General features: G+C 47.4%; 1 protein-coding gene across 1 annotated transcript in view; it reads left to right on the forward strand.

Annotated features, from left to right (window-relative positions):
- The window catches only part of GNA15 (G protein subunit alpha 15), a 178,527-nt gene that overhangs the window by 135,852 nt on the left and 17,349 nt on the right, over positions 1–25,326 (forward strand). Inside the window, exons 4-5 of the mRNA XM_075338089.1 lie at positions 6,317–6,445; positions 22,663–22,792. Coding sequence (XP_075194204.1) covers positions 6,317–6,445; positions 22,663–22,792 — 259 coding nt within the window. The remainder of the gene's footprint in view (positions 1–6,316; positions 6,446–22,662; positions 22,793–25,326) is intronic.

The raw sequence follows: 25,326 nt of genomic DNA on the forward strand, positions 1-25,326 counted from the left end.
ATCCACAGACCACCTCCAAGGACCTGCAGCTTCATCTTGCTGCAGATGGTGTCAATGTGCATCGGTCAACAATACAGCAGACGTGCACAAGGAGAAGCTGTATGTGAGAGTGATGCTAAAGAAGCCGTTTTTGCAAGCACGCCACAAACAGAGTCGGCTGAGGTATGCAAAAGCACATTTGGACAAATCAGTTACATTTTGGAAGAAGGTCCTGTGGACGGATGAAACAAAGATTGAGTTGTTTGGTCATACAAAAAGGCGGTATGCATGGAGGCAAAAAAACATGGCATTCCAAGAAAAGCACTTGCTACCCACAGTAAAATTTGCTGGAAGTTCCATCATGCTTTGGAGCTGTGTGGCCAATGCCAGCACCGGGAATCTTGTTAAAGTTGAGGGTCGCATGGATTCAACTCAGTATCAGCAGATTCTTGACAATAATGTGCAAGAATCAGTGACGAAGTTGAAGTTACGCAGGGGATGGATATTTCAGCAAGACAATGATCCAAAACACCGCTCCAAATCTACTCAGGCATTCATGCAGAGGAACAATTACAATGTTCTGGAATGGCCATCCCAGTCCCCAGACCTGAATATCATTGAAAATCTGTGAGATGATTCGAAGCGGGCTGTCCATGCTCGGCGACCATCAAACTTAACTGAACTGGAATTGTTTTGTAAACAGGAATGGTCAAATATACCTTCATCCAGGATCCAGGAACTCATTAAAAGCTACAGGAAGCAACTAGAGGCTGTTATTTTTGCAAAAGGAGGATCTGCAAAATATTAATGTCACTTTTATGTTGAGGTGCCCATACTTTTGCACCGGTCAAATTTTGTTTAAATGCGGATTGCACATTTTCTGTTAGTACAATAAACCTCATTTCAATCCAGAAATATTACTCAGTCCATCAGTTATTAGATATATGAAACTGAAATAGCTGATGCAAAAACCCAAATTGTTATAAAGAAAAAAGGTTAACATTAATAGGGGTGCCCAAACTTTTTCATATGACTGTATTACCTCCTCTAAAAATCAACTGTATGCAGAGATGGGCGAATAGTGAAATATTCGGGTTTGGATTATCCGAGACGAATAATTTCTGTTATTCATGTATTCGTCATGAATAATGAACCCCATGCAAGTCAATGGGAAACTCGAATAATTTTCAGGAGGACCTTGGATGTTGGGTTTGGGAGGGCTGTAAAAATGCTGCAATGGATGAAAAAGTGTTAAAACTGAATGGGAACAGCATGAGGAAGATGTCTGAATGCATTTCTCACTCACATTTGGTTTCTGGGAATAATGTGGTAAGAATATTACTGGGATTAAAAGCATAAAAATAACATTTACTTATGTTCCCCATGGCTGTCACACTACTTCCAGGTCCGCTCATTAGATCTCATACATTTTTACTGCTTCCCCTGTGAACCCTCTTTGCCAGCGTCTATGATTGGCTGCAGTCAGACTACTGGTGTGGCGCCCCTAGGCTTCAGTCGCCACAGGGTGCTGCATCTCCCTTAAGATGTAGTACTCATCCAGGGTAAGGAGAGGTTAATCGCTTGTGTTTCTCACATTCACAAACCACAAACAGTTAGGTACTTTCCTACCGGGGGGATGGCCTGGGGTAGATAGGGGGGTGGCCATCACGAAGCATGAGACTTTCCTGGTCACCAGGATAACCAACTGGGGTGCGGGCACCACTTGGGGAAGTCATAACACATAGTTAGTTAGCCCCGGGCACAGCTTGGGGTGAGAGGCACAGTCAGAACTTCGGTCCAGGCACATTCTCTCTACCTTCACACTTCTGGGAGTGCCTTAGGACCCGTGGCTTGAAGCAGACTGCTTGGCCCGGGTTCTCTACAGCTACACTGGATTCCAGGGTCTGTGGAGAGTGCAGGAAACACCTGCAGCCCATTCCATATTCCTCATACACCTGGATTGGAGGAACCCCGACTAGAAAGGACTCACAGTGGGAACAACGGCGGTGACCTCAAATTGCTCAGGATTGACTGGAGCCCATCACGGCAGTGACCGGCATCTCCCTGGTAAACCAGGACTGTGAGTAAAGACACCTTAAACCAGCAGAGACTGTGTCCGCCTTTCGTTGCCGGCACCCTGCGCTTCGGCGCCCACCATCACTACTCCCCTCATCATCCTCCCCGGGGCCCGCTCCACCTGTGGGGAGCAGAAACATCTTAGCTGCTATAACCATCAGCCCCGGAGGACAGAGACAGCAGTGGCGGCTAATCCCTGGCCGCGTACTGCAGGTGGCATCACGAGACAAATCTTCCACCATCAAGACCCTTCCCCCTTCTTTATTGAACACCTCGGGGCCACGAAACCGGGCGAGGACTATCCGTGACATCACCAGATCTGACATCACTGAGCCCAGCGACGAATAAAGTTAACCCCTTGCCCCGTGGGTGCTACACTGGCGTGCCGGTGTCTTTGATTGGCTGCCCTCGCAGTTGCTGTCTGGGTCCCCTAATGGAGTGTAAAAATAAATAAAATGTTGCAGTGTTCCCCGTATATAGATACCCAGCAAAGATAAAGCAGATGGCTACAGGCTGCAGCTCCCAGGTGTGTTCGATATCTTGGCTGTGTATCAAAAACAAAAAGACCCCATGTGGCTTTTTAAAAATTATTGAAGTAATTGTTTTTAAAAAAAGTGTGCAGTCCCCCCAATTTTAATACCCATTCAAGACAAAGCCAACAGCTGGGGTCTGGTATTCTCAGACTAGGGAGGCCCATGATTATTCGACCCCTCAGCCTAAAAATAGCAGCCCATAACTGCCCAGAATTGTCGCACCTATTAGATGCGACAATTTCGGCACTTTACCCTGCTCATCCCGATTGCCCTGGTGCAGTTGCAATTGGAGTAATATAAGGGGTTAATAACAGCTGTGATTTGTCAAAAAAATCACAGCTGCCATCAAGCCCTGGATTAGTAATGAGGTCCCCTCCATTACTAATCCTTTAAGTCAAAAGAAATAAAAACACAAACGCACAAAAATCCTTTATTTTAAATTTAAAAAAACCCACAACCTCTTTTACCAATCTTTTACCAATTTTTTAACCCTAAAACAGCTCTGCAGGCCCAACGTAATCAATGCGTCTGCTACATGATGATCCCAGCTCTGCTACATGCAGAGTCTGCAGTGACTGATAACATAACTGATCTCTGCAGACTTTGGGAAAAACTGACAACAGCAGGGGAACCCGGAGGTGAAAAGCGGTGATGTCAGTCAAGTCACTGGAGGCCACACTCAGGGCTCCCGCTGCTCCAAGTGAAAGTGGAACCCACTGCCGGATTGCCATGCTGCCGTGTCCCTCAATCTAGCAGCATGTTCCATTTTCACTGAGAGCAGTGGGGAGCCCCAGTGTGCTTTCCGGTGACCTGACTGCCGGATTGTTGTATTGCTGTGGCGCCATGTCTCACAATTCAACAGTCTGGCAAGCCTTTAAGAGAGCTTTTAAGTTTTTGGGAGTTCCCAGCTGTTGAGATACAAGGAGGTTGTGAACTTTGGTACCAGATCACAGCTTCCAGATGTCTGAGCAGCTGGGAATTCAACGAATATTAAATCTTTATTAAAGGCTCCTTTAAGGTTTCTGGGCCTAGCAGCTGCCAGGAGGCCAGGTGACTGTGAGCTCTTGGTTACCAGAGCTCACAGCCACTAGGTCTCACGGCAGCTATCAAGAAACTTATAGGGTCTCTTAAAGACTATCTTAAAGGCTCCTTTAAGGTTTCCGGGCCTCACAGCTGCCAGGAGACTCCATGGCTGTGAGCTCCAGTAACCTTTAGGTTACCAGAGCTCACAGCCACCAGGTCTCGTGGCAGATGTCAACCAAATAATTTTAATGGAATTTTTAAGAAACCCTTTCAGAGGCCTTTAATGTTCCTTGTGTTTACAGCTGCTGGGACATCTTGATGCTGTGAACGGTTACCAGAGTTCACACCCTCCAGGTCTCTCAACAGCTGGGTAATCCAAGAAACTTAAAGGCACCCTTAAAAGTTCCTTAAAGGTTTCCAGGCCTCAAAGCTATTGGATTGTTGGACTGCTGTGCTGCCGTGTCCTGCAATCCTATAGTCCCACAATCCGGCAATCCGACACCGGATGTCAACTCATCGGAGGTCCCACCAGAGCTCCGATACACCCGCACCTGTTAGCTGCACATGTCTGCTGCGCAAACGCACATTAAAGGTAGGGACACGACCTGGATATATAAGTACATCCTAGGTCATAAGCAGATTAAAAAGGATATTCAGAGTTAGTTGAAAGGTGGGCAATTAATTTACTATATGGGATGGAAGGTCTCTCCTAAAATGAGAAAATAGAAAGTTGGGCTCCTTCAACTTAGAAAAAATGATGCCTCAGAGAAAATATCATTTATATGTATAAGTACATGTGTGGTCAATACAAAGGACTGGCACATAACATATTCTTTTAAAAACCTTAAAAAGGAACAGGGGACCTTCATCATGTGTGGAGGAAAGGTGATTACGATAACTAAATTGGAAAGGGTTCTTGCAGTTAGTGCAGTCAAACTGTGAATGCCCAACCGCAAAAGATAGGAATGGCAGATATTATATCAGGTTTTAAAAAAGAGCAAGTTGCTTTGCTCATGTGCTCTGCTCGGAATCGGGCCTTCAGGGGTGGTGGCTTGAGGATCTCCGGACCCGGGGGTCTCGCGGACACGCCGAATAAATGGGGGGACGTAGATGTACGGGCTAGGCCGTATTAGGTTCGTGACGCCACCCACGGTGTGTGGTGAGTTGGGACACCACCGCTGCTGTTATGGGGCACCCAGGGGAGGTGTAGCGGCAGTAAGTTGTTAACCCCTCGGTGGGTAGGGATGGTGGCCCCGGGACCCAGTGGCTCTGGTGCAGGGTATAGCGACGGCAGGGGAATGCGTGTTTACTCACAGTCAATAATTCACACAAGTCTCTGGTAAACCAAGGTGATGGTGGCCGGCTGCATTTGGGTCCCCCACCCGTCTGTTGGTCTCTATCCTTTTCCTCTGCACTGTTTTGTGTAAGGTGGACTTCCTAGTCTGGAACGTAGGAGTCCACTCCGGGCTGGATGTGGCCTGAGGAGCCGTGCCCGCAGATGCTGGCCCATGGGATCTATGGGCCCTGGCGGTGACCTCTTATCCCTATCGATGGGCTGTTGTCTTCTATGAGGAACTTTGGGTGGACAGGACCTCTAGTCCTGGCCTCAATCGGTGAATTAATCAGTCCGCTTGTTTCCGGTTCTGGCTTCAGGGTCCGAGTACCCCCTTTTGTGGTAGGTTACCGGGTCGGTTCCCCCTGTTGGTACCGGCGGGCTACAACCCTGTCCCAGTCCACCTCGGTTCTGCCAAACCGTCTTCCAGTCTCCTGCTGACGGAGACCACCGTCTGCCTCCTAGCCAAGGCACCAGGGCTCCTACCCTGGTACCGTTCAACTTGAACTTCTCCTGCTGGAGCTACACCTAGCTCCAGCCCACACTCCTCTCCAAACTGAACTACAAACTCTTTCTGCTTGTTTTCCTGCCCCGGGCTGCCTAGACCCCTGGGTGGGTGTGTTCAACCGCCTGGTCACGCCCACTGGTGTGTCTATCTTTCCCTAAGGGAGGGTGACTAGGGTTTCTAGGTTGGCTGTGTGTTGCCTAATGAGGGAAGGTGTTATGCGGAAGCCTATTTGTGACCACCTGGTCTTGCCAGGGCATCACACTCACAGCAAATGTTCTTGTGAGTTATAAATAATCTAGCAATAAAAAATGCAAAACTTGTGGAGAAAAGTTGAACTTGATGAAGGTTTGTCTTTTTTCAACCTATATTACTATGTAACTATATAAAATCCTAGCTGCATGATTAGAGCCAGTTATCTAATTATATGATGCGCTCTGATGTTTCAGAAAACATATACTTTAAAGATCCGGCCGCAGACCATAGTTGGATGCCAGACTAGTCTGGCGACACCTCTGACTGTCTCTTCCCAGGGCTGCTGCAGGTGATTGACAGGCCACTACCTAGATACACACATGTCCCTCTTTCTAAGTATACATAAGGAGTAATGTTGTAGTGATGCTGGGGGGGGGGGGCGCTGTACTAGTCTGATCCCTGGGTATTATTCTTTGAAACACCGGAATGTTTCATAATAATATACCTGTAATCGTTCAGCCAGGATCTGGTTAATGCTGCACACGATTTCTGCAGCATAACTCATCTAACAGGTTCCCTATATTTCAGCATTATGGTTGTTGCACAGAGTAGCCCTATGATGCTAGACCAAGGTTTTCACTTTTCTGCTGACACTGACTTCTTTTCTTGCAGTTTTTTATCTAATTTAGAGAGGATCACTCAAGATGGTTATCAGCCCACAAATGAGGACATTGTAAGGATTCGAATGCCAACTACAGGAATCAATGAATATTCTTTCAGAGTGGATAAAGTTAGTCTAAGGTGAACTATGAACCCACATTTCTTATCACCATACATAAAGTCAATGTATGTACTACAAGGGAACAATATGCCGCTTTTCGGTGGGGTGATATAAAATAACACCAAGGTTGGCATAACAATTTCTGAAAACCAAGTGAGAAATAGAAATAAAAAATAAATAATACATTTTATAATGTGTACAATTTATATTACATCTGTGTGCATAGAATTTATGAAAGTATCTCCTTTATATATTAATATGCAGGGGCAAGAATAAAAATAAAATCACAGGAATGCATGCAACAAAAATACACACGTGGTACCCCTCGTTTAATGAAAGAAAAACCCACAATGGTCCCAGAAATAACCTGAATATGACAAAAGAAATAATAAACAAAAAATCTAGGAAAATTAACAAATGAAAGTCAGACATTGCTTTTCAACCATGTTTCCACGGAATTTTTAAAAAAATAAAACTCATGAGATAGGCCTGGGCAGAAATGATGGTTCCCTTGAAAACAATGTGAGAAAAGGAACCTGTTAAATCAAGGTGTGTCCACTAATTAGCATCACAGGTGACTTGTAATCAGTCATTGGGCCTGTATATAGGGTACAGATACTCACTGTACTGTTTGGTGACATGTACCCGGGGGTCATGCGGCCACTCAAATAAAGGGGAATTATGTACAGGGGATGGTATAGACAGTTCGTGACGCCACCCACGGTGTGTGGTAAGGTGGAGGAACACCACTGCTGTTGGGAGCGCCCGGTGATGATGGAATGGCAGCCAGGTGTTTAACCCCTCCGTGGGTAGGGGGAATGCCCCGGGGCTCTGTGATGGTAAGTGGGAGCCGTGGGCTGTAGGCCTGGGAGACAGGGAGCAGAGAAACTCACAATTGGTAGTCGTGGTGCTGGATGAGGCTGTGCTGATTTGGTAGGTTAGTAAACACACAGACTGTGATTAAACCAAACGTCCTGCACTGAGGGGGAGCACGTCCAGGTGACCATTCCCTATGATGTTGCCTGGTGTGTTAAAGCCTCTTCCGACCCGCCGGGAGCCTCTACCCTTCAGCCCTTTACTCTCTGAGGGCTGCTCTCTCACGCTGTTCTGGGAGCTCCAACTCTCCAGCCTGCTCTCCCCCTGAGAGCTACTTGAGAGCCACCACTCTCCTTGCACCCCAGCCGACGACTGACTAGTCATCTCCCACCCAGTCTGCTTTACCCTTCGGTGGGCGGCCTTTTCCTCACTGGACCTGCCCCCTGGTGTGTGTGTGGGATTTGCATGCTGGTCTTAGCAACATCACTGAGTGGCACCTGGAACCAAGGAGGAGATGGGTACTGCACGGAAAGGAAAATTGTGCAATACCCTGTGATGACCTGATAGGCCAGGGCGTCACATCAGGAGATTAGAAAGAAAATTATAGACAAGTATGTTAAAGGTAATTGTTGTAAGACCATCTCCAAGCAGCTTAATGATCCTGTGACTAAATATTATTCAGAAATTTAAGATCCATGGGACTGTAGCTACCCTCCCTGGACATGGCCACAGGAGGAAAATTGATGACAAATTAAAGAGACGGATAATACGAAAAACTTCTAAAGAGATTAAATGTGAACTTCAAGCTCAAGAAACATCAGTGTCAGATCGCACCATCCGTCGTTGTTTGAGCCAAAGTGGACTTCATGGGAGATAACCAAGGAAGACACCATTGCCAGACTGGAATTTGCCAAACTGATCTAAACTAAATCCTATTGAGCATCTTTGGAAAGAGCTGACACATGCCGTCTGGAAAAGGCAACCTTCAAACACGAGACAACTGGAGCAGTTTTCTCTTGAGGAGCGGCCAAAATACCTGTCGAGAGGTGCAGCAGTCACATTGACAGTTACAGGAATCATGTTACGTCCGGGTGGTGGAAGCACTGGACCGTACACCGATTTCCCCTGAGGAGGCAGCCAGGCCGGTCACCCCGCCAGAGGGTCCTGATGCATGGCAGCCGAAGCACTATAGGTAGCTGGACAGTCCGTAGAGGAGCAGGAAAGGTGGATGATGCTGAACCCACGGAGTTCTGGACGGTAGTAAGGGTGACGAGGCTCAGGGTCCGAGGCCGGGTTGTAGGGTCAGGCGGGATCCGGAACCTGCTGAGCGATGGAACGGGTCACCGAACGGAGCCAGGGACTGGAGACTGGCGGAGCTGCAGAGGTGGTGGGGCATCCGCCGAAGTCACCGTCAGGGTCCAGGGATGGACTTGGTTCGGAGCGACTGGCGTGGCAAGACAGGCTCTACGAGACAGGACAGGGTTAATGCAAGGCAAAGCACAGGGCAAAGCAATACGGGGACCTGAACACTAGCTTGCTAAACACGTAGAACAGGCCCCGCCCACCAGGAAAGAGAAACCTTATATACCCTGTACCTGTCTATGCAATATCCTGTTTCTGGGTGCTGGCCCTTTAAGAAAGGGTCAATGACCGCGCGCCCTAATGCGCATGCGCGAGGCCCGTGTGCCAGAAGCCAGTCCAGGAAGCGGTGAGGAGGAAGCAGGAGCACCCGGCTGGGAGTCCCACGTCGCAGAGGAGCGCCGGGAGCGCGGAGCTGGACGCATGGAGGCCGCAGGCGGGGACGAGGAGGCCGGGACCGGAGTGGTGAGCAGGGGACGCCGCCGGGGAGTGGGGAGCGGGCCACGGTGACCGGAGAACGGGACCAGGGGACCGGGAAGAGTGACAGTACCCCCTCCCCCACGCCCCCCCCCCCCCCCGCAAGCGGGACAGGAAGGCACGAATCAGAGGAGTGCCAACATTCTCCCGGGGCTCCCAGGATCTATCCTCGGGACCATAACCCGCCCAGTCTACCAGGAAGTATTGCCGACCTCGCACGGTCTTCATGGCCACGATATCCCTTACCGCATAGATGTCATCGTCAGCAATAGGAGGGGGAGCAGTACCGACCTCAGTGGAGAAGGGACCAAGGACAACAGGCTTGAGTAAGGAGACATGGAAGGAGTTGGGTATCCGCATCGTGGCCGGGAGCTGCAGCTTGTAGGAGACTGCATTGATCTTGCTGATGATCTTAAATGGCCCGATGTAGCGAGGACCCAACTTGTACGAAGGTAACTTCAATCGGACATATCTGGATGCAAGCCAGACCAGATCACCTGGGGAGAAACACAGGGGATCCAGGCGCCTCTTGTCCGCATGTCTCTTCATCCGCAATGAAGCACGTTCTAGGGACGACTTGACAGAGTTCCATATAGCTGAAAAGTCCCGAACCAGAGTATCTGCTGCGGGGACGTCGGAAGCCGAGGATACTGGCAACGGGACAGAAGGCCGCAGTCCATAAACGATCTGAAAGGGAGAGCTGGAGGTGGACTCACTGATGTGCTGGTTATGGGAGAACTCAGCCCAAGGTAGGAGCGTGGACCAATCGTCATGATGGATGTTGACGTAGTGGCGCAGGAAGGAGGTCAGAATCTGATTGACCCGTTCCACTTGGCCATTCGATTGAGGATGGTAGGCCGAAGAAAAGTCCAAGGACACTCCCAGGTGTTTGCAGAGAGCCCTCCAGAAGCGCGAGGTAAACTGAGTTCCTCTGTCAGACACAATGTGTGCGGGGAAGCCATGCAATCGGAATATGTGCTGTATGAAGGAGTCAGCTAGCTCCTGGGCAGAGGGCAGCCCTGCCATGGGAACGAAGTGGGCCATCTTTGAGAAGCGATCCACCACAACCCATATGACCGTGTGTCCGGAGGATAAGGGTAAGTCCGTAATGAAGTCCATTGCGATATGTTGCCACGGAACGGAAGGAATGGGCAAAGGCAGAAGACGTCCATAGGGTAGGTGCTTGGGTGTCTTGTTCCGGGCACAGGATGGACAGGCTGAGACGAAGGTTGCGACGTTTTTACGGAGGGACGGCCACCAGTAGTGACGGACAATCGTACTCCAAGTCTTCTTCTGACCAGCATGGCCGGCGATCTTAGAAGCATGGCCCCAGTGCAGGACTCTCTGTCTGTCAGTATCTGAGACATAGGTTTTCCCAGGGGGTATCTGCGTTAGAGCGACAGGAGTCACCGGAATGACTTTACTGGGGTTGATGATGGGCTGGAACGTCTCCTCCTCCAACTCCACGGGCACGAAGGATCTGGACAGAGCGTCTGCCCGCACGTTCTTATCCGCAGGCCGGAAATGGAGTTGGAAATCAAATCGAGCAAAGAACAGGGACCAGCGGGCTTGTCGTGGATTCAGTCTTTGGGCAGACCGCAGGTACTCCAGATTCTTGTGGTCCGTGTATATGATTACAGGGTATACAGCTCCCTCCAAGAGGTAGCGCCATTCCTCCAAGGTCAGCTTCACGGCCAGTAGCTCCCGATCCCCAATGGTGTAGTTGCGTTCGGGTGCCGAAAAGCTCTTGGAGAAGAATCCACAAGTGACCATCTTTTCGGAGGGGGTGTTCTGCATCAACACTGCCCCGGCTCCTGAGGAGGAGGCATCCCCCTCTAAGGTGAACTGTCGGTTTAATTCAGGGCGATGGAGAACCGGTGAAGAAGCAAACGCCTGTTTCAAGGAGCAGAACGCGGCATCGGCCGCTGGGGACCAGTCCTTAGGATTAGCTCCTTTCTTAGTCAAGGCAGAGAGAGGTGCAGTCAAGGCAGAGAAATGCGGGATGAATTGACGGTAGTAGTTCGCAAAGCCGAGAAAGCGTTGGATAGCCTTCAGTCCGGAAGGAGGAGGCCAGTTGATGATGGCAGACACTTTCTCTGGGTCCATCTGCAGGCCAGTGTCCGAGATTACATAACCCAGGAAGGGAAGAGACGACTTTTCAAAGATGCATTTCTTGTACTTGGCGTACAGATGATTCTCTCTAAGCCTCTGGAGGACTAGCTGCACGTTCTCTCGGTGGGTTTGTAGATCCGGAGAGAAGACCAGGATGTCGTCCAGATACACCACCACACAGACATAGAGGAGATCTCTGATCACGTCGTTCACCAGTTCTTGGAAGACTGCCGGAGCATTACACAGACCAAAGGGCATGACACAATACTCGTAATGCCCATCCCGAGTGTTGAATGCGGTTTTCCATTCGTCTCCAGAGCGAATGCGAACCAGGTTATAGGCCCCACGGAGGTCCAACTTGGTGAATACACGGGCTCCTCGGAGCCGATCGAATAGTTCGGGGATAAGCGGCAGAGGGTATTTGTTCTTTACGGTGATCTGGTTTAATCCCCGGTAGTCAATGCAAGGGCGCAGGTCACCTTCCTTCTTTTTGACGAAGAAAAACCCTGCTCCGGCAGGGGACGAGGACCTCCAAATGAACCCCTTAGCTAGGCTCTCGGTAATATAGGCAGACATAGCTCGTGTTTCAGCAGGGGACAAGGGGTATATCCGTCCTCGAGGAGGCGTAGTTCCTGGCAGTAACTCGATGGCACAGTCGTAGGGACGATGAGGCGGTAGTACCTCTGACTCCTTTTTATCAAACACGTCCGTGAAGGACCAGTAGGCAGAAGGCAGTCCTGGTAGAGACTCTGGAACCGGAGGGCGTCGGACGGGCTGGATGGATTTCAGACATCTCTCGTGACACGAGGAGCCCCATCGGGTGATTTCACCTGTACTCCAGCTTTCCGATGGTTCGTGTGTCCGTAACCATGGAAGTCCCAGCAGGATCTGATGAGACATGCGCGGGAGGACGTAGAAGGTGATCTTCTCGGTGTGCAGAGCACCGATCCGTACTTCCACAGGCTTGGTGATCAGTGAGACGGTGTCAGAGAGGGGTTTCCCATCAACAGAGGCGATCACCAGCGGTTTCTCTAGTGGAAGGACAGGCACCTGGTACTTATCCACCGTGGCCTGCTGGATGAAGTTGACTGCTGCTCCGGAATCGAGGTACGCCTCTGCCGTGAACCGGGTCTCCTCTGTAGTGACTTGAATAGTCCAGGTAACGGAGTCTGAGAGAGTCCCAGCACCTAGGGTGGCCTCTCCTACCAAGCCTAGGCTTTGGAGTTTCCCGGCTTCTCGGGACAAGAGCGTAGCAGGTGTGTGCCATCACCGCAGTAGAAGCAGAGACCCTTTGCTAGTCGTTCTGCTCGGCGTTGTTCCGACTGCTTCAGGCGGTCGATCTGCATGGGCTCGGAGGTAGACACGCCAGGTGACGCCAACTGGGGAGCGATGGACTTCTGTGGTGGGGAGGAGTGCCGTATCGGACGCCTCTCGCGGGACACTTCTTTGGATCGTTCCTGAAAGCGAAGATCCACTCGAGTCGCTAGGGCAATCAGGGCATCCAGGGTGGACGGCACGTCACGACCAGCCAGCTCATCTTTAATACGACCCGAGAGTCCCTCCCAGAAGGCGGCGGTTAGGGCCTCATTATTCCACCCGAGTTTCGAAGCCAAGGTGCGAAAACGAATGGCATATTGGCCCACCGTCAGAGTCCCCTGACGTAGCCGGAGGAGAGATGAGGCAGACGCGGAGGCGCGTCCGGGCTCGTCAAAGGTGCCACGAAATGCTTGCAGGAATTCCTGGATGTTGGTGGTTACCGGATCCTGCTTCTCCCACAAGGGGTTCATCCAGGCCAGTGGCTCTCCCTCTAGATGGGACATCATGAACGCGACCTTGGCTTGGTCAGAGGCAAAAAGGTGCGGCAGCAGGTTGAAATGGAGAGAGCATTGGTTGATGAATCCCCTGCAGGTCTTGGGATCTCCGGCGTACCAGGGTGGTGAGGCCAAACGAAGTTTGGAAGTATCCGAGGAGGCTGCCATGGGAGCTGTGGCCGTGGATTGTACAGTGGAAACCTGAGATGCCAAGGATGTGACCGTCGCTTGTAGCGTGTTCAGGCGGGTATCCACAGAAGACATGAAGTTCAGCATGCGGGTCTGGGTCTCGCGCTGGCGTGTGATTTCCTGCTGCAAGGCCGCTAGTGCTTCGGCGGAATCCATGGCCTGTTCTAGCTGTTACGTCCGGGTGGTGGAAGCACTGGACCGTACACCGATTTCCCCTGAGGAGGCAGCCAGGCCGGTCACCCCGCCAGAGGGTCCTGATGCACGGCAGCCGAAGCACTATAGGTAGCTGGACAGTCCGTAGAGGAGCAGGAAAGGTGGATGATGCTGAACCCACGGAGTTCTGGACGGTAGTCCGGGTGACGAGGCTCAGGGTCCGAGGCCGGGTTGTAGGGTCAGGCGGGATCCGGAACCTGCTGAGCGATGGAACGGGTCACCGAACGGAGCCAGGGACTGGAGATTGGCGGAGCTGCAGAGGTGGTGGGGCATCCGCCGAAGTCACCGTCAGGGTCCAGGGATGGACTTGGTTCGGAGCGACTGGCGTGGCAGGACAGGCTCTACGAGACAGGACAGGGTTAATGTAAGGCAAAGCACAGGGCAAAGCAATACGGGGACCTGAACACTAGCTTGCTAAACACGTAGAACAGGCCCCGCCCACCAGGAAAGAGAAACCTTATATACCCTGTACCTGTCTATGCAATATCCTGTTTCTGGGTGCTGGCCCTTTAAGAAAGGGTCAATGACCGCGCGCGCGCCCTAATGCGCATGCGCGAGGCCCGTGTGCCAGAAGCCAGTCCAGGAAGCGGTGAGGAGGAAGCAGGAGCGCCCGGCTGGGAGTCCCACGTCGCAGAGGAGCGCCGGGAGCAGGGAGCTGGACGCATGGAGGCCGCAGGCGGGGACGAGGAGGCCTTGACCGGAGTGGTGAGCAGGGGACGCCGCCGGGGAGCGGGGAGCGGGCCACGGGGACCGGAGAACGGGACCAGGGGACCGGGAAGCGTGACAAATCATATGATTGCAGTGATTGCCTCAGAAGGTTGTGAAACCAAATATTAATTTAAGGAGTAGGAGGGGGGCGCCATCATTTCTGTCCAGGCCGCTTTCATGAGTTTTATTATTTAAAAAATTCTGTGGAAGCAGAAAAGCAATGTCTGACTTTCATTTCTTCATTTTCATCGATTTTTTAATTTATTATTACTTTTGTCAGATTCAAGTTGTTTATGTGTGGGTTTTTCTTTCATTAAACGAGGGGAACCAACAATTCTGACCATGTGTGTATATTATGCAGATATCAAGATCATTAGAATATATTGACAATACAAGCCAAGAAATACAGTTTATAATAGCACAAAGTATGTAAATGTAATTAATAGACAATAAAATCATTTTCTAGTTTAAACCTTTGGTACTGTATATTAGTATTTTCATTTAAGAATCCATCTTGCCTTCCTTTTATGAAGAAGTTTAAGAAACTAGTTAACCATTTTATCTTTTTCTGTGCCAGAAAATTAGAAAAAATTGAAATCCCTGTTATGTACCTTCATAAAATGTTTAGTTGTGCCTGAAGTTTTATTCAAAGAGATCCTGGTGTGGCCATAATGACACTATTATACAGATTCAATAGATACCTTTAGTGAAGAAATTGGCATTCTGGTTGTAGTTTAATCAGTTTGAAGTTTGGGTATAATAAACTTTTGGTGCATTTCAGGACTATTGGTAGCTCTGCCACCCGACCCATCTGCCTGCCCCTGGTGTGCCTTCTTTTTTAAAGGTTGTGTTGTTGCCATCTTTGCCGTGGACACAACTTGCACAGATTCATCCCCTGGCAGTCTTCAGTAAAATAATAAGCCGATATATCAGGCTGCACATGCACTGCAATCGGTGCCATTTTACTGATGGTGAATTTGCGCATGTGTGACGCCCTGGACTAGCCAGGTAGTCACAGGTAGGCCCTTACACAAACACCTCTCTCTTAAGATGAATTTGCGCATGCAGCGTCATTTTACTGAACACAGCTGTGATGCTGGCAGGTGTATCTCACGCTGGTAGGTGTGGACTTACTGCACCATGGGCCGAACTTACCCTGGAGGGGCGTGAATAAGTGTCTACTGGGTCTTCACTAGGGCCTCTGATGGTGATAACAGGCTGGGCTGCCAATAGGCGCCAGGTACCAGGGCAGTCCCCGATACTCCAACAGCTGAATGGAGGGTCAGAGGTGCCGATGCAAGGTAAAGGAGGGCAAAAGAGAGACATAGTCTGATAGTCCATGGAGAGGTCAGAGAGGACTGGTATACCAGCCAGGTGGGGAACGTGAGTATCAATACAAACAAGTACATGAAATGGGAGCTAGCAGACAGACTGACTAAGAACCACGATTGGACAGCAAATGGTCGAAGAAGCTGCTTGAAATAGGCTCTGCTAGAATGGGATTGGCCAGACAACCAAATTTCTGCATGAGAAGACCGGGTTAAATTCCTGCAGAGACCGGCCATACCTCCCTAAGCTCAAATAGAAGCCACAAGCAGAAGCAACAGTGGAAAGGAGTGCGGCAACAAACAACTCAGCACTTTAGACCTGACACAAGGAGACGCCACACGGGACCTTGGGGAGTGAGACGGCGCTGAGGAGGTATACGAGACACCACCATGATAACCACCAGGAGATGAATCTTTGCAAGCACTGCCCATGGCAAGAAGGGTGCTGACACAAACTTTAAAAACATAGGCACATACAGATGCGGAGTGGCCAGGGTGACGCTGAAGGCAGTATCCCCAGTCCTGAAATGCACCAAAAGGTTATTGCACTCAAACATCAAATGTGGAGTAAACGACAACCGGGAGTCAGATTTTTTCACAAAAGGTATCTCTTGAATCAGTATAATAGCGCCCTTAAGGTCATGCCTTTACTGTAACATGATAAATTGTGGTTCTCTTTAAAGCATTATATGCGCGAGCTGCAAAACGTTTTTTCAGCTCAAGGGAGATTCAATCAACTTACTTTGAAGGAAACCTGTAACTAGATTTTCCCAAAATAAACTAAAGTTAAGATCTTTATCTGCTCTACTACTGCAGACCATCGAACTATATCTAAGCCCTAAACTCCCACTGCCTATGTAAAAAAAAAAATCTATAATTTTGGCATACGGCACGGTCCGGTCTAATGGGCATCTTTTTCTTTTTACTTATCTTGGCGCCTCCTCAATAACTGCAGATATTGACCTTCTAGCCTAATTGATAGGGATGATGCACCCTACGTCATCCACAGATCACTGCTTGTACCTGCCAAGGCTCTCTTCGCTCTGCCCTACTAAGAGAAGAATAAAGTCCTGCACGCCGCATGCGCCAACATTAACTTTGCTTTTGGGTTAATAGATGCCAGCTTATGATATGACTTTGCTCTGCCTCTAGTAGGTCAGAGCATAGAGCGCCTGCACAGGCCTGTACTTCAATTGTGCAGGTACAAGATTCACAGTGGTCTGTGGGTGATGTAGGACACATTATCCACATCAATCAAGTCAGGAGGACAGCAACTGCAGAGATTGAGGAGGTGCTGAAAAAAGAAAATACTCACTCATCGGACTGAACCGTACCATATGCCAGAAGCATAAAATGTATATTTTGACATATACAGGGGGAGTTAGTGACTTAAGTACAAGATGATGCACTGCAGTTGTGACGCCCTGGTCGGGCCAGGTAGTCACAGATAGGGCCCCGCACTACACCAGTCCTCTAACAAGGTGACAGCAGCCAAACATTAAAACCCTAGTCACCCCCCTCAGTGCTTGATGGACACACCAGGGGGCGGAACCAGGCGGTTGGAAGACGATCACTGAGGAGTCTCAGACAGCCTGAGGCGGGAAAGTTCAGATCAATTTGAGTGTTGAGCAGAAGTGGAGGTCAGGCCTGTGTGTGACAGGCCTGAAGTAAACTGAACCGGTGCCAGGGTAGGAGCCTTGGTACTGCTGGCTAGGAGGCAGACGGAGGCCTCTGTTTGAAGGAGTCGGGAAGACGGCTCGGTGGAACCAAGGTGGTCCGGGACAGGGTAGTGGCCCGCCGGTACCGACCCGGGGAACCGACTCGGAAGCCGGAGCACAAAGGGGGGTACTCAGACCCTGAAGCTAGGTCTAGAAGCTACTGGGGGCTAGCTAATTAACTGATTGCGGCCAGGACTATAGGTCCTGTCCCACCCAAAGTCCCAACTGAAGGCAACAGCCCAACAAGGGGGATAGAAAGCTATCGCCACGGCAGAGAGATCCCACGGGCCAGCGTCTGCAGGCAAAGGGCTCCTCAAGCAACCACAAGCCGGGGAGCTGACTCCTGAAGTTGCAAGCGCAGGTAGTCCACCATCCCAAACAGGTGCAGGAGAAAGGCAGAGACCACCAACCGGGTGGGGGACCAGACTTCAGCCGGGTGCGGGCACCGACCACCATCACCTTGGTTTACCAGAGACTCGTGTGTTTACTAATAGTGAGTACATCAGTGCCCTCTGGCCGCCCATCTCCCTGCACCGCCAAACTCCCCCAACAGGTCCCGGGGACACCATCCCTGCCCACGGAGGGGTTAACAACTTGCTGCATAACATCTCCCCTGGGTGCCCCATAACTGCAGCGGTGGTGTCTACCTTCACCACATCTCGTGGGTGGCGTCAAGAACTCAGACACGGCTCCGGCCGTACACCTACGTCCCCAAACCACCAAACCCCTTTTGATCGACGTGACCGCAGGACCCCCGAGTCGGAGACCCTCGAGCCACCCACTGAAGGTCCGGATCCGAGCGGCTCGGCTGCTGCCGAGCACGGGGCGGCACACAGTAATAGAGCAGTTAAAGGGGTTGTCCACTACTCCGACAAGCACCTTCTCAATCAGAGTTGTTGCTCCCATTGAAATAAAAAAATTTATACCCACTTCCAGTGCCGGCACCATTCCAGCGTTGTCGGCACTCACGCTCCCGGGGTTCATGTGATATTGTTACGTTATGCAAGCCCTGCTCCAAATCAGCACTGGGTTTTGCTACCCCACCTTCGGGAATTGTTAAACATTAAAACAAAGTGAGCGGCCAGCCATATCTCTGACTCCCTCTTAATGTTCGATTCGTCTGAAAGCGACGAGAGTGAAGCCAGCTCTGATTGGCGTGAATGGCTTTAATAACGTATAATAACGGAACAACGTCACAGGAGCCGCAGTAGGCGAGTACCAACATAGCTGGAACAGTGCCAGCACTGAAGGTGAGTATGTTTTTTATTTTAACGGGGATAAACACTCTGATTGAAAAGGGTTTGTCCAAGTAGTGGACAGCCCCTTTAAGGGTGATGGCTTTAGTTTATATTAGGAAAACCAGGTGACAGGTTCCCTGTAAACACGTAATGAAGGATCGTCGCATTGCAGAACATGTGTATGATGCTTTAAATTAAACCTCAAGGACAGTTAAACATTTTATTGATATACCATTTAGGGTTAGTAATCTTAACCCTAACTTTCACAATTGCTGGTGCAGTGTTAGTGTGTCTTATGGTAATACTTACTGGCACCCTCAAAACACTGTATGGCACCCTCTTTCTCTATGTGGCCACAAGAGGGCAGAAGGTGGAAGTCTGGAGCGGGACTCGGGAACCATGGTTGTGACACGTGGCTGCTTCTGCGGGAGTGAGCAGGACCAGCCAGGAAGCAGAATCCAAGATGCGGCGCTAGGTAGGCAAGAAGTGGGACCTTGGAGCGGCAGCCAAACCCACACCATAGTGCTGTAGAGGATGGGAGGTGGTATCCAGGAGGCAACGTTTGGGAGGCAGGACTCGGGAGCGGCAAACAAGCAAAAATCATAGCGCAGTAGAGGCCAGGAAGCGGAAACCAGGTGACAACTCTCAGGAGGTGGGACTCGGGAACAGGTGAGCAGATTTTACCCTGCCATGGTGGGAGGAAGCAGCTGGATGATTTGGGAGCTACATTATGCCAATTCCAGTGTCTCCAGTGTTAGGTTATGTCTCCATGATGTTAGTGACATAACCTTGCGTCACGTGACATAACTTAGTGCTGAAGGTGCTGACTAAACTATATTTAAAGCCTATTCCAAAAATCCCCAGAAATCAAGCTAGGGCTTATTATTGGGGAGGGCTTTTTTTATTAGAAAAACTGGGTATACAGTGGAACCTTGGATTAAGAATAACTTGGTTTGAGAGCGTTGTGCAAGACAAGCAAAGCTTTTTAAATATGTGTAACTTGGTTTAAGAGCAATGATTTGCAATAAGAGCAAATACTCATCGTGCACACTGCCAGTTCTGTCCTTTCATGAAGCTCTGACCCGCTTTGGAGGTAACTTTCTGTATATATGTACATTATACAGTATACAGTATACCATTGCACAGTACAGTATATACTTTATAGCAAGTCTATCAATTTGCATTTGTGGATACAGTATTGTACTTTCTTATTGACAACTAGTACATTACATTGCTTATACTGTACCTCTCGCACACCAACAATTCTATTGTAAGCTAAAGTACAGTTTAATTTTGTTTTACGTGTTTTTCACTGTACAGCATTTTGTATTCGTTTACTGTAATGATTTTATATGAATACAGTACATTATGTTGTATTACTGTAATAAGTTTGTATAAATACTGTCAATATTTTTGAGTTGTGGAACGAATTGTCTGCGTTTCAATTATTTCATATGGGAAAATTTGCTTTGATATAAGAGTATCTTGGTTTAAGAGCATACTCCTGAAACGAATTATGCTCGTAATCCAAGGTTCTACTGCATATGAAAGATTTGCAATTTCTCTAATTCTATGGCATAGAAAAGGTGTATAAACCACTCTGTAGAGGAGAGTGGGTTAAACTTGTTCATAAAAAGGAAACAGCATGGATCTTAAATGTAAATATTAATATACCTAATGGCTTAAATTGGAAAACAAATTTATATTACATTTATTCATATATCGCTTTATTGTATATTTATCGGCTTGCATTGCCTATATATTATAATAATCTTGCTATCTGCAAGCAAATTATTCAAATAATGAGTGCATGCATTCCTGTGCATCTGTTTTATTATGTGTTTGTTATTGGATTTACATAATACAGTATGCAAGGACTTAATGCAAGTCTAATTTGCTATGTACAGGTGTATGTCTCTTCTCATTGGTGCATAGTCTTATAGAGCATGCTTATACTCATTATCTCTGTGCATGATTAAGGGCAGTTATGCATTAAATGCATAAGTGGAACATGTACAGTACACACCAAAAGTTTGGACACACCGTTTTCTTTATTTTGATGACTCTGAAAATTGAAATTACCAAAAAAGACCATACAAAGAGCCATAAAATATAATTTTTATTAGTTTAAAAATAAAAACAAGGTATAGACAAAAGTGATTGAAAAAACACCAACATAAACAGCAGGGGAGAAATGAGTGAAATAAATATGCCAGTACAACGCTATATATACAGCACTGCTTGCACTATCAGAAAGGTTTTAGTAGTAATAGAGCGATTGTATGTATAAGCAGGCAAGGTCATAAATAATAAAGGGTACAGATAGCAATCAGGGTTATACCATCAAATTAAATCCATAGCGATCAGAATAATACCCTCAAAGTAGATCCATAGCAATTACCTAATGGCATCTCCTCCTGCTGGTGCTGGCGTCCGTCCCTACACGTGTTTCAGCATAAAAAATTTTTTCGTCAGTGATATATTATTTGTATTCTGACAATTGTATTTTTGGGTGTAATTGTTTATATCTATAGTTATATGTCTCACTATTTTATATATATACACATTATCTCAGCAGAGTTTTTTATGGGTAAACACTATTTTTTTGGTACGTATTCGTAATTTTGGTAGCATGAATTTTTCTGTAATTAATATAATAATATCACGTTTTAGCTACAAACATACACACATATTTTAGGTATGCACACTTGCACTTTTGGTAGCATGATTTTTTCGCAAATTTTTTCGCAATATTTTATGGCTCTTTGTATGGTCTTTTTTGGTAATTTCAGTTTTGTTTGTACATACAGCCTGGGCATCTATGCCCATAATATTACATGCATGGAACTTTTTTGATAATTTGGTATTTACCTTTTATTATTTTCTATAACACTATTTGGGTTATTCTGTTTCAGTGTATTTGGCACCCTTAGTCATTTGACTCTGAAAATTGTAGATTCACATTGAAGGCATCAAAACTATGAATTAACACATGTGGAATGAAATACTTAACAAAAAAGTGTGAAACAACTGAAAATATGTCTTATATTCTGGGTTCTTCAAAGTAGCCACCTTTTGCTTTGATTACTGCTTTGCACACTCTCGGCATTCTCTTGATGAGCTTCAAGAGGTAGTCACTGGAAATAGTTTGAAGAACTTAGAATATAAGACATATTTTCAGTTGTTTCACACTTTTGTGTTAAGTATTTCATTCCACATGTGTTAATTCATAGTTTTGATGCCTTCAATGTGAATCTACAATTTTCAGAGACATGAAAATAAAGAAAACTCTTTGAATGAGAAGGTGTGTCCAAACATTTTGTCTGTACTGTACCTGCTTTAATAGTACTGTATTTCAATGAAATCATTTGATTTTATGGACTCCGGATTTGTGAAGAATTTATGTAATAAATCTTGCCGTTAGAACGAAATTTATTGCACCTGCTTTCCAAGTAATACAGACGTCCCATTTTGGCCAAAGTATACATTGGAGTATCTTTTGTTTATTTATGTATATACAAGACAAGGTACCTTGGCGCACAAGTCATGGGCTTTAGTAATTGCCCCCCACAGCCATTGCTATCTGTTTTTGTTGGCAGCGGATTATCATCGATACTCTCCAAGCGTGCAACACAGAAACGGTTGTTTTATTCAGGAACAATCATGAACAAATATAGTAAGCTTCATAAATCAGCAAGTAATCATTTCTATGTGTCTGTGGAGCTCCTGCAGCAAGCATCCTCTCATTTAGAACACAGGAAAGGAAGACTACAGATTACAGTCACATGCTCTTCCTGTGACCTCCTTTCTTTTGTTTTGTTTTTTGTTCTATCTTTATTAACAGCACACAAACTTAGCAACTAAACACTCATAGTCAGGAATGGAGTTGTTGCACTAAACATATTCCAAAAGGTGGTTCCCACTACATGAAGGGCCAGCTGTTATAGTGGTTCAACAGAAATAGTCATAGGGTCAGCAATGTCACCATTTGTTATTATCCATATTTATGTCTCCCACCCTATCATGGTTCACAAAGCACTTGCCTACTTTACCATTGTAATTACTGCAGGGCCAGTAATTAATGTTTGATGGCTCAATTTGTACCATTTCTACATTTCCATCATTTTCATGATAGCAGTCTGGATTTGGTAGTTATATAGTTAGGATACATGAGATGGTGTCATAACTTCAAATGATAAGGATGCCATGCAAGCATTGGCAGACATTGTGGCTCTATGATTACTGATAATCATATTATATTTATGTAGGTTGGTGGATGTTGGAGGTCAAAAATCTGAGAGAAAGAAGTGGATTCATTGCTTTGAAAAAGTTAATTGTCTTATCTATTTGGCCTCACTGAGTGAATATGATCAGCAGCTAGAGGAGAACAGACAAGAGGTAAGAAATTAATCAATTGCGGATACTAAAAGTGGAGTACTTCAGAAGTAACGAGACCTTGTGCTTGCTTTTATACATGAGGGGCTGCTGATAAGTCTTTGGCATTGTGATTTTTTTATTTCTATGGTAACGAATGTTACATCACATGAAAGCCTTATCTGTCTAATATTCGTTTTCAAAATGTTGTGTTTGTTGCTTATGGCAACAGTGTTCTATGCACGCGGTCTAATGCGATATTCACAGCAACTGAGAGCAGAGGAGTGATGAAATTCTTGTTTCTGCAAGGAAAGTCCACAAGGGATATTCATGGTGATATGTCACAGACATTGGGGGATCAATGCCCTTCGTATTCCACAGTTAAGAACTGGGTTGCCAAAGTTAAAACGGGCCACTTCAGCACCAATGATGAGGAACGTCCTGGATGACCGAGAGTGGTTGTTGTTCCAGAGATCGTCGATGTTGTGCACAATCTCAAACTGGAGAATCAATGAAATTCAGCTAAAGCAATAGCATACATCATGGGGATTTCCCGTGAACATATTTGTGTCATTATCCATGAACATTTGGACATGAGGAAGCTATCTGCAAAGTGGGTCCCCAAATGTTTGACAACAGATCAGCGAAGCATGCAAAAAAATTTCCCAGTCCATTTGTCAGCGTTTCCAGATTGATAAGAACTTCCTGGATCGACTGGTCACTATGGATGAGACCTGGATTTATTTGTATGACCCTGAAAACAAGAAGCAGTCAAGAGAGTGGAGGCACAGTGGTTCTCCTCGTCCAAAGAAATTCAGGGTGCAAAAATCAGCCACAAAGGGGATGGCATGTGTGTTTTGGGATAAGGAGGGCGTGCTGCTAGTGGACTACCTTCAAAGGGGTTCCACCATCAATGCAAGGTTTTACATTGAACTTTTTGACCAATTGAAGGCAGCTCTGAAGACCAAAAGGCGCGACAAGCTGTCCAAAGGAATCTTGTTTCTCCAAGACAATGACTACACTCACACTGCACAAGTGACCACGGCAAAACTGGCAGAGCTGGGCTTCCAGCTGGTTGACCACCCACCTTATTCACCAGAACCTGAAGAAACGCCTCAAGGGTACCAAATTGTATGCCATTTCTGATGCCATGGCTGCTACGGATGGCTTCTTTTTGCTAGGCTTACAGAACTTGGAATACTGATGTAAGTGTGCTGACATCAGTGGAGAGTATGTGGAATAGATGTAACGTTTCATCATGCTATCTCGTTTCTTTCTGGGTAAAGCCAATGTCTTATCAGCAGTAACTCGTATACTCAGACTTCTGATATTTCAAATATCTTATTACTGACACTGTTCCTTTATTTAAGCAGTTGAGAGCTGCAGTCCTGAAGTCAAACTTTAAATCATAGTAATTAAATCAAGTTAGGCCAAATATGTCAAAGTTTCAAAGGGACAGTATGTGCATGAAACGCAGATGGCCTCCATGTCCTGTGTATTCACATCTTGGACCTGGACCGAGTCATTGAGATGTATGAGTTTTGGGCCATAAACTCAACCAATCTTAGACATGTCTCTCCATTTATTTGCAGACCATTGGCCATTGGTTTACTACAAAAGACATTTGACAAAAGCCATATGTTATATGTTTTAGTGCTAGCTGGTAAAAAAAAAAATTAAAAGTCCCCATATACACTAGACCAACATTGCCTGAACTTGCCAGTATTTACGGTTTTGTCTGACAGTGCAATATGAATGAACCTCCAATTCTTCACCTGTCAAATGATATCGGTGGAGATACAGTAAGGAAATGTCATGTCAGATTTTGGACTGTCTATCCCTATTCTCAGTAATTTAAGTCACCACCAGAGGGGTCTGACAGTGCCGCTGTTGTAAAGACACAGGACCTCTTAGCAGAGCGAGCACCCCTGTGTATGGAGGAGTCATCAGAGCTAGCTGCCAGCCAATATGAACAACAAAACCATCCTTCAGCCAACGGCTGTCTACAATGTGTGAGGGATTTATATGACGTTAAGAAAGCCATGGAACCCATAGGGTGGAGGGGCGACATGACTAGAGGGAAGGGAAGGAGTGATGGTGTTAATGGAAACAGGAATGGTTTGTTTATAAGGCAGAGTAAAGGGATTGGTGGGTAGGAGGAGTTCCCTGGAGGAAGAGGTGGGACAGTTGAGGGGTGTAAGTAAAGGACTTTGACTTACCCCCTCTCTCTTGACTTCCGGATATGGAACGATCCCCGCCCACCCTCCCTTGTGTTTAATGCCGAGGGGAATTTGGTCTGGGTTGTTTCTTTGTCACAGCAGCGGGGGGTAGGTCTGGTCCAGAGGCGGTTGAAGGCAATGGTAACTGGACAGAGAGACACCATCTTGGTATGGTGGCTCCAGGTTCCGGGATGTTGCAGGCACGGGGTTCTGCAAAGTTGGGGGGTTAATCCGTAGGTGATTAATACCTCATCTCTGGGTCGGTGTGTTGCGGCCAGGGATACTGGGGTGAGAAGTGGTTCCTGGACTGGGCCTACTCAGGGTTGTATATTTACTGTA

This window comes from Anomaloglossus baeobatrachus, chromosome 1 (genome assembly GCF_048569485.1).
Source record: "Anomaloglossus baeobatrachus isolate aAnoBae1 chromosome 1, aAnoBae1.hap1, whole genome shotgun sequence".
Classification (NCBI taxonomy): Eukaryota; Metazoa; Chordata; class Amphibia; order Anura; family Aromobatidae; genus Anomaloglossus; species Anomaloglossus baeobatrachus.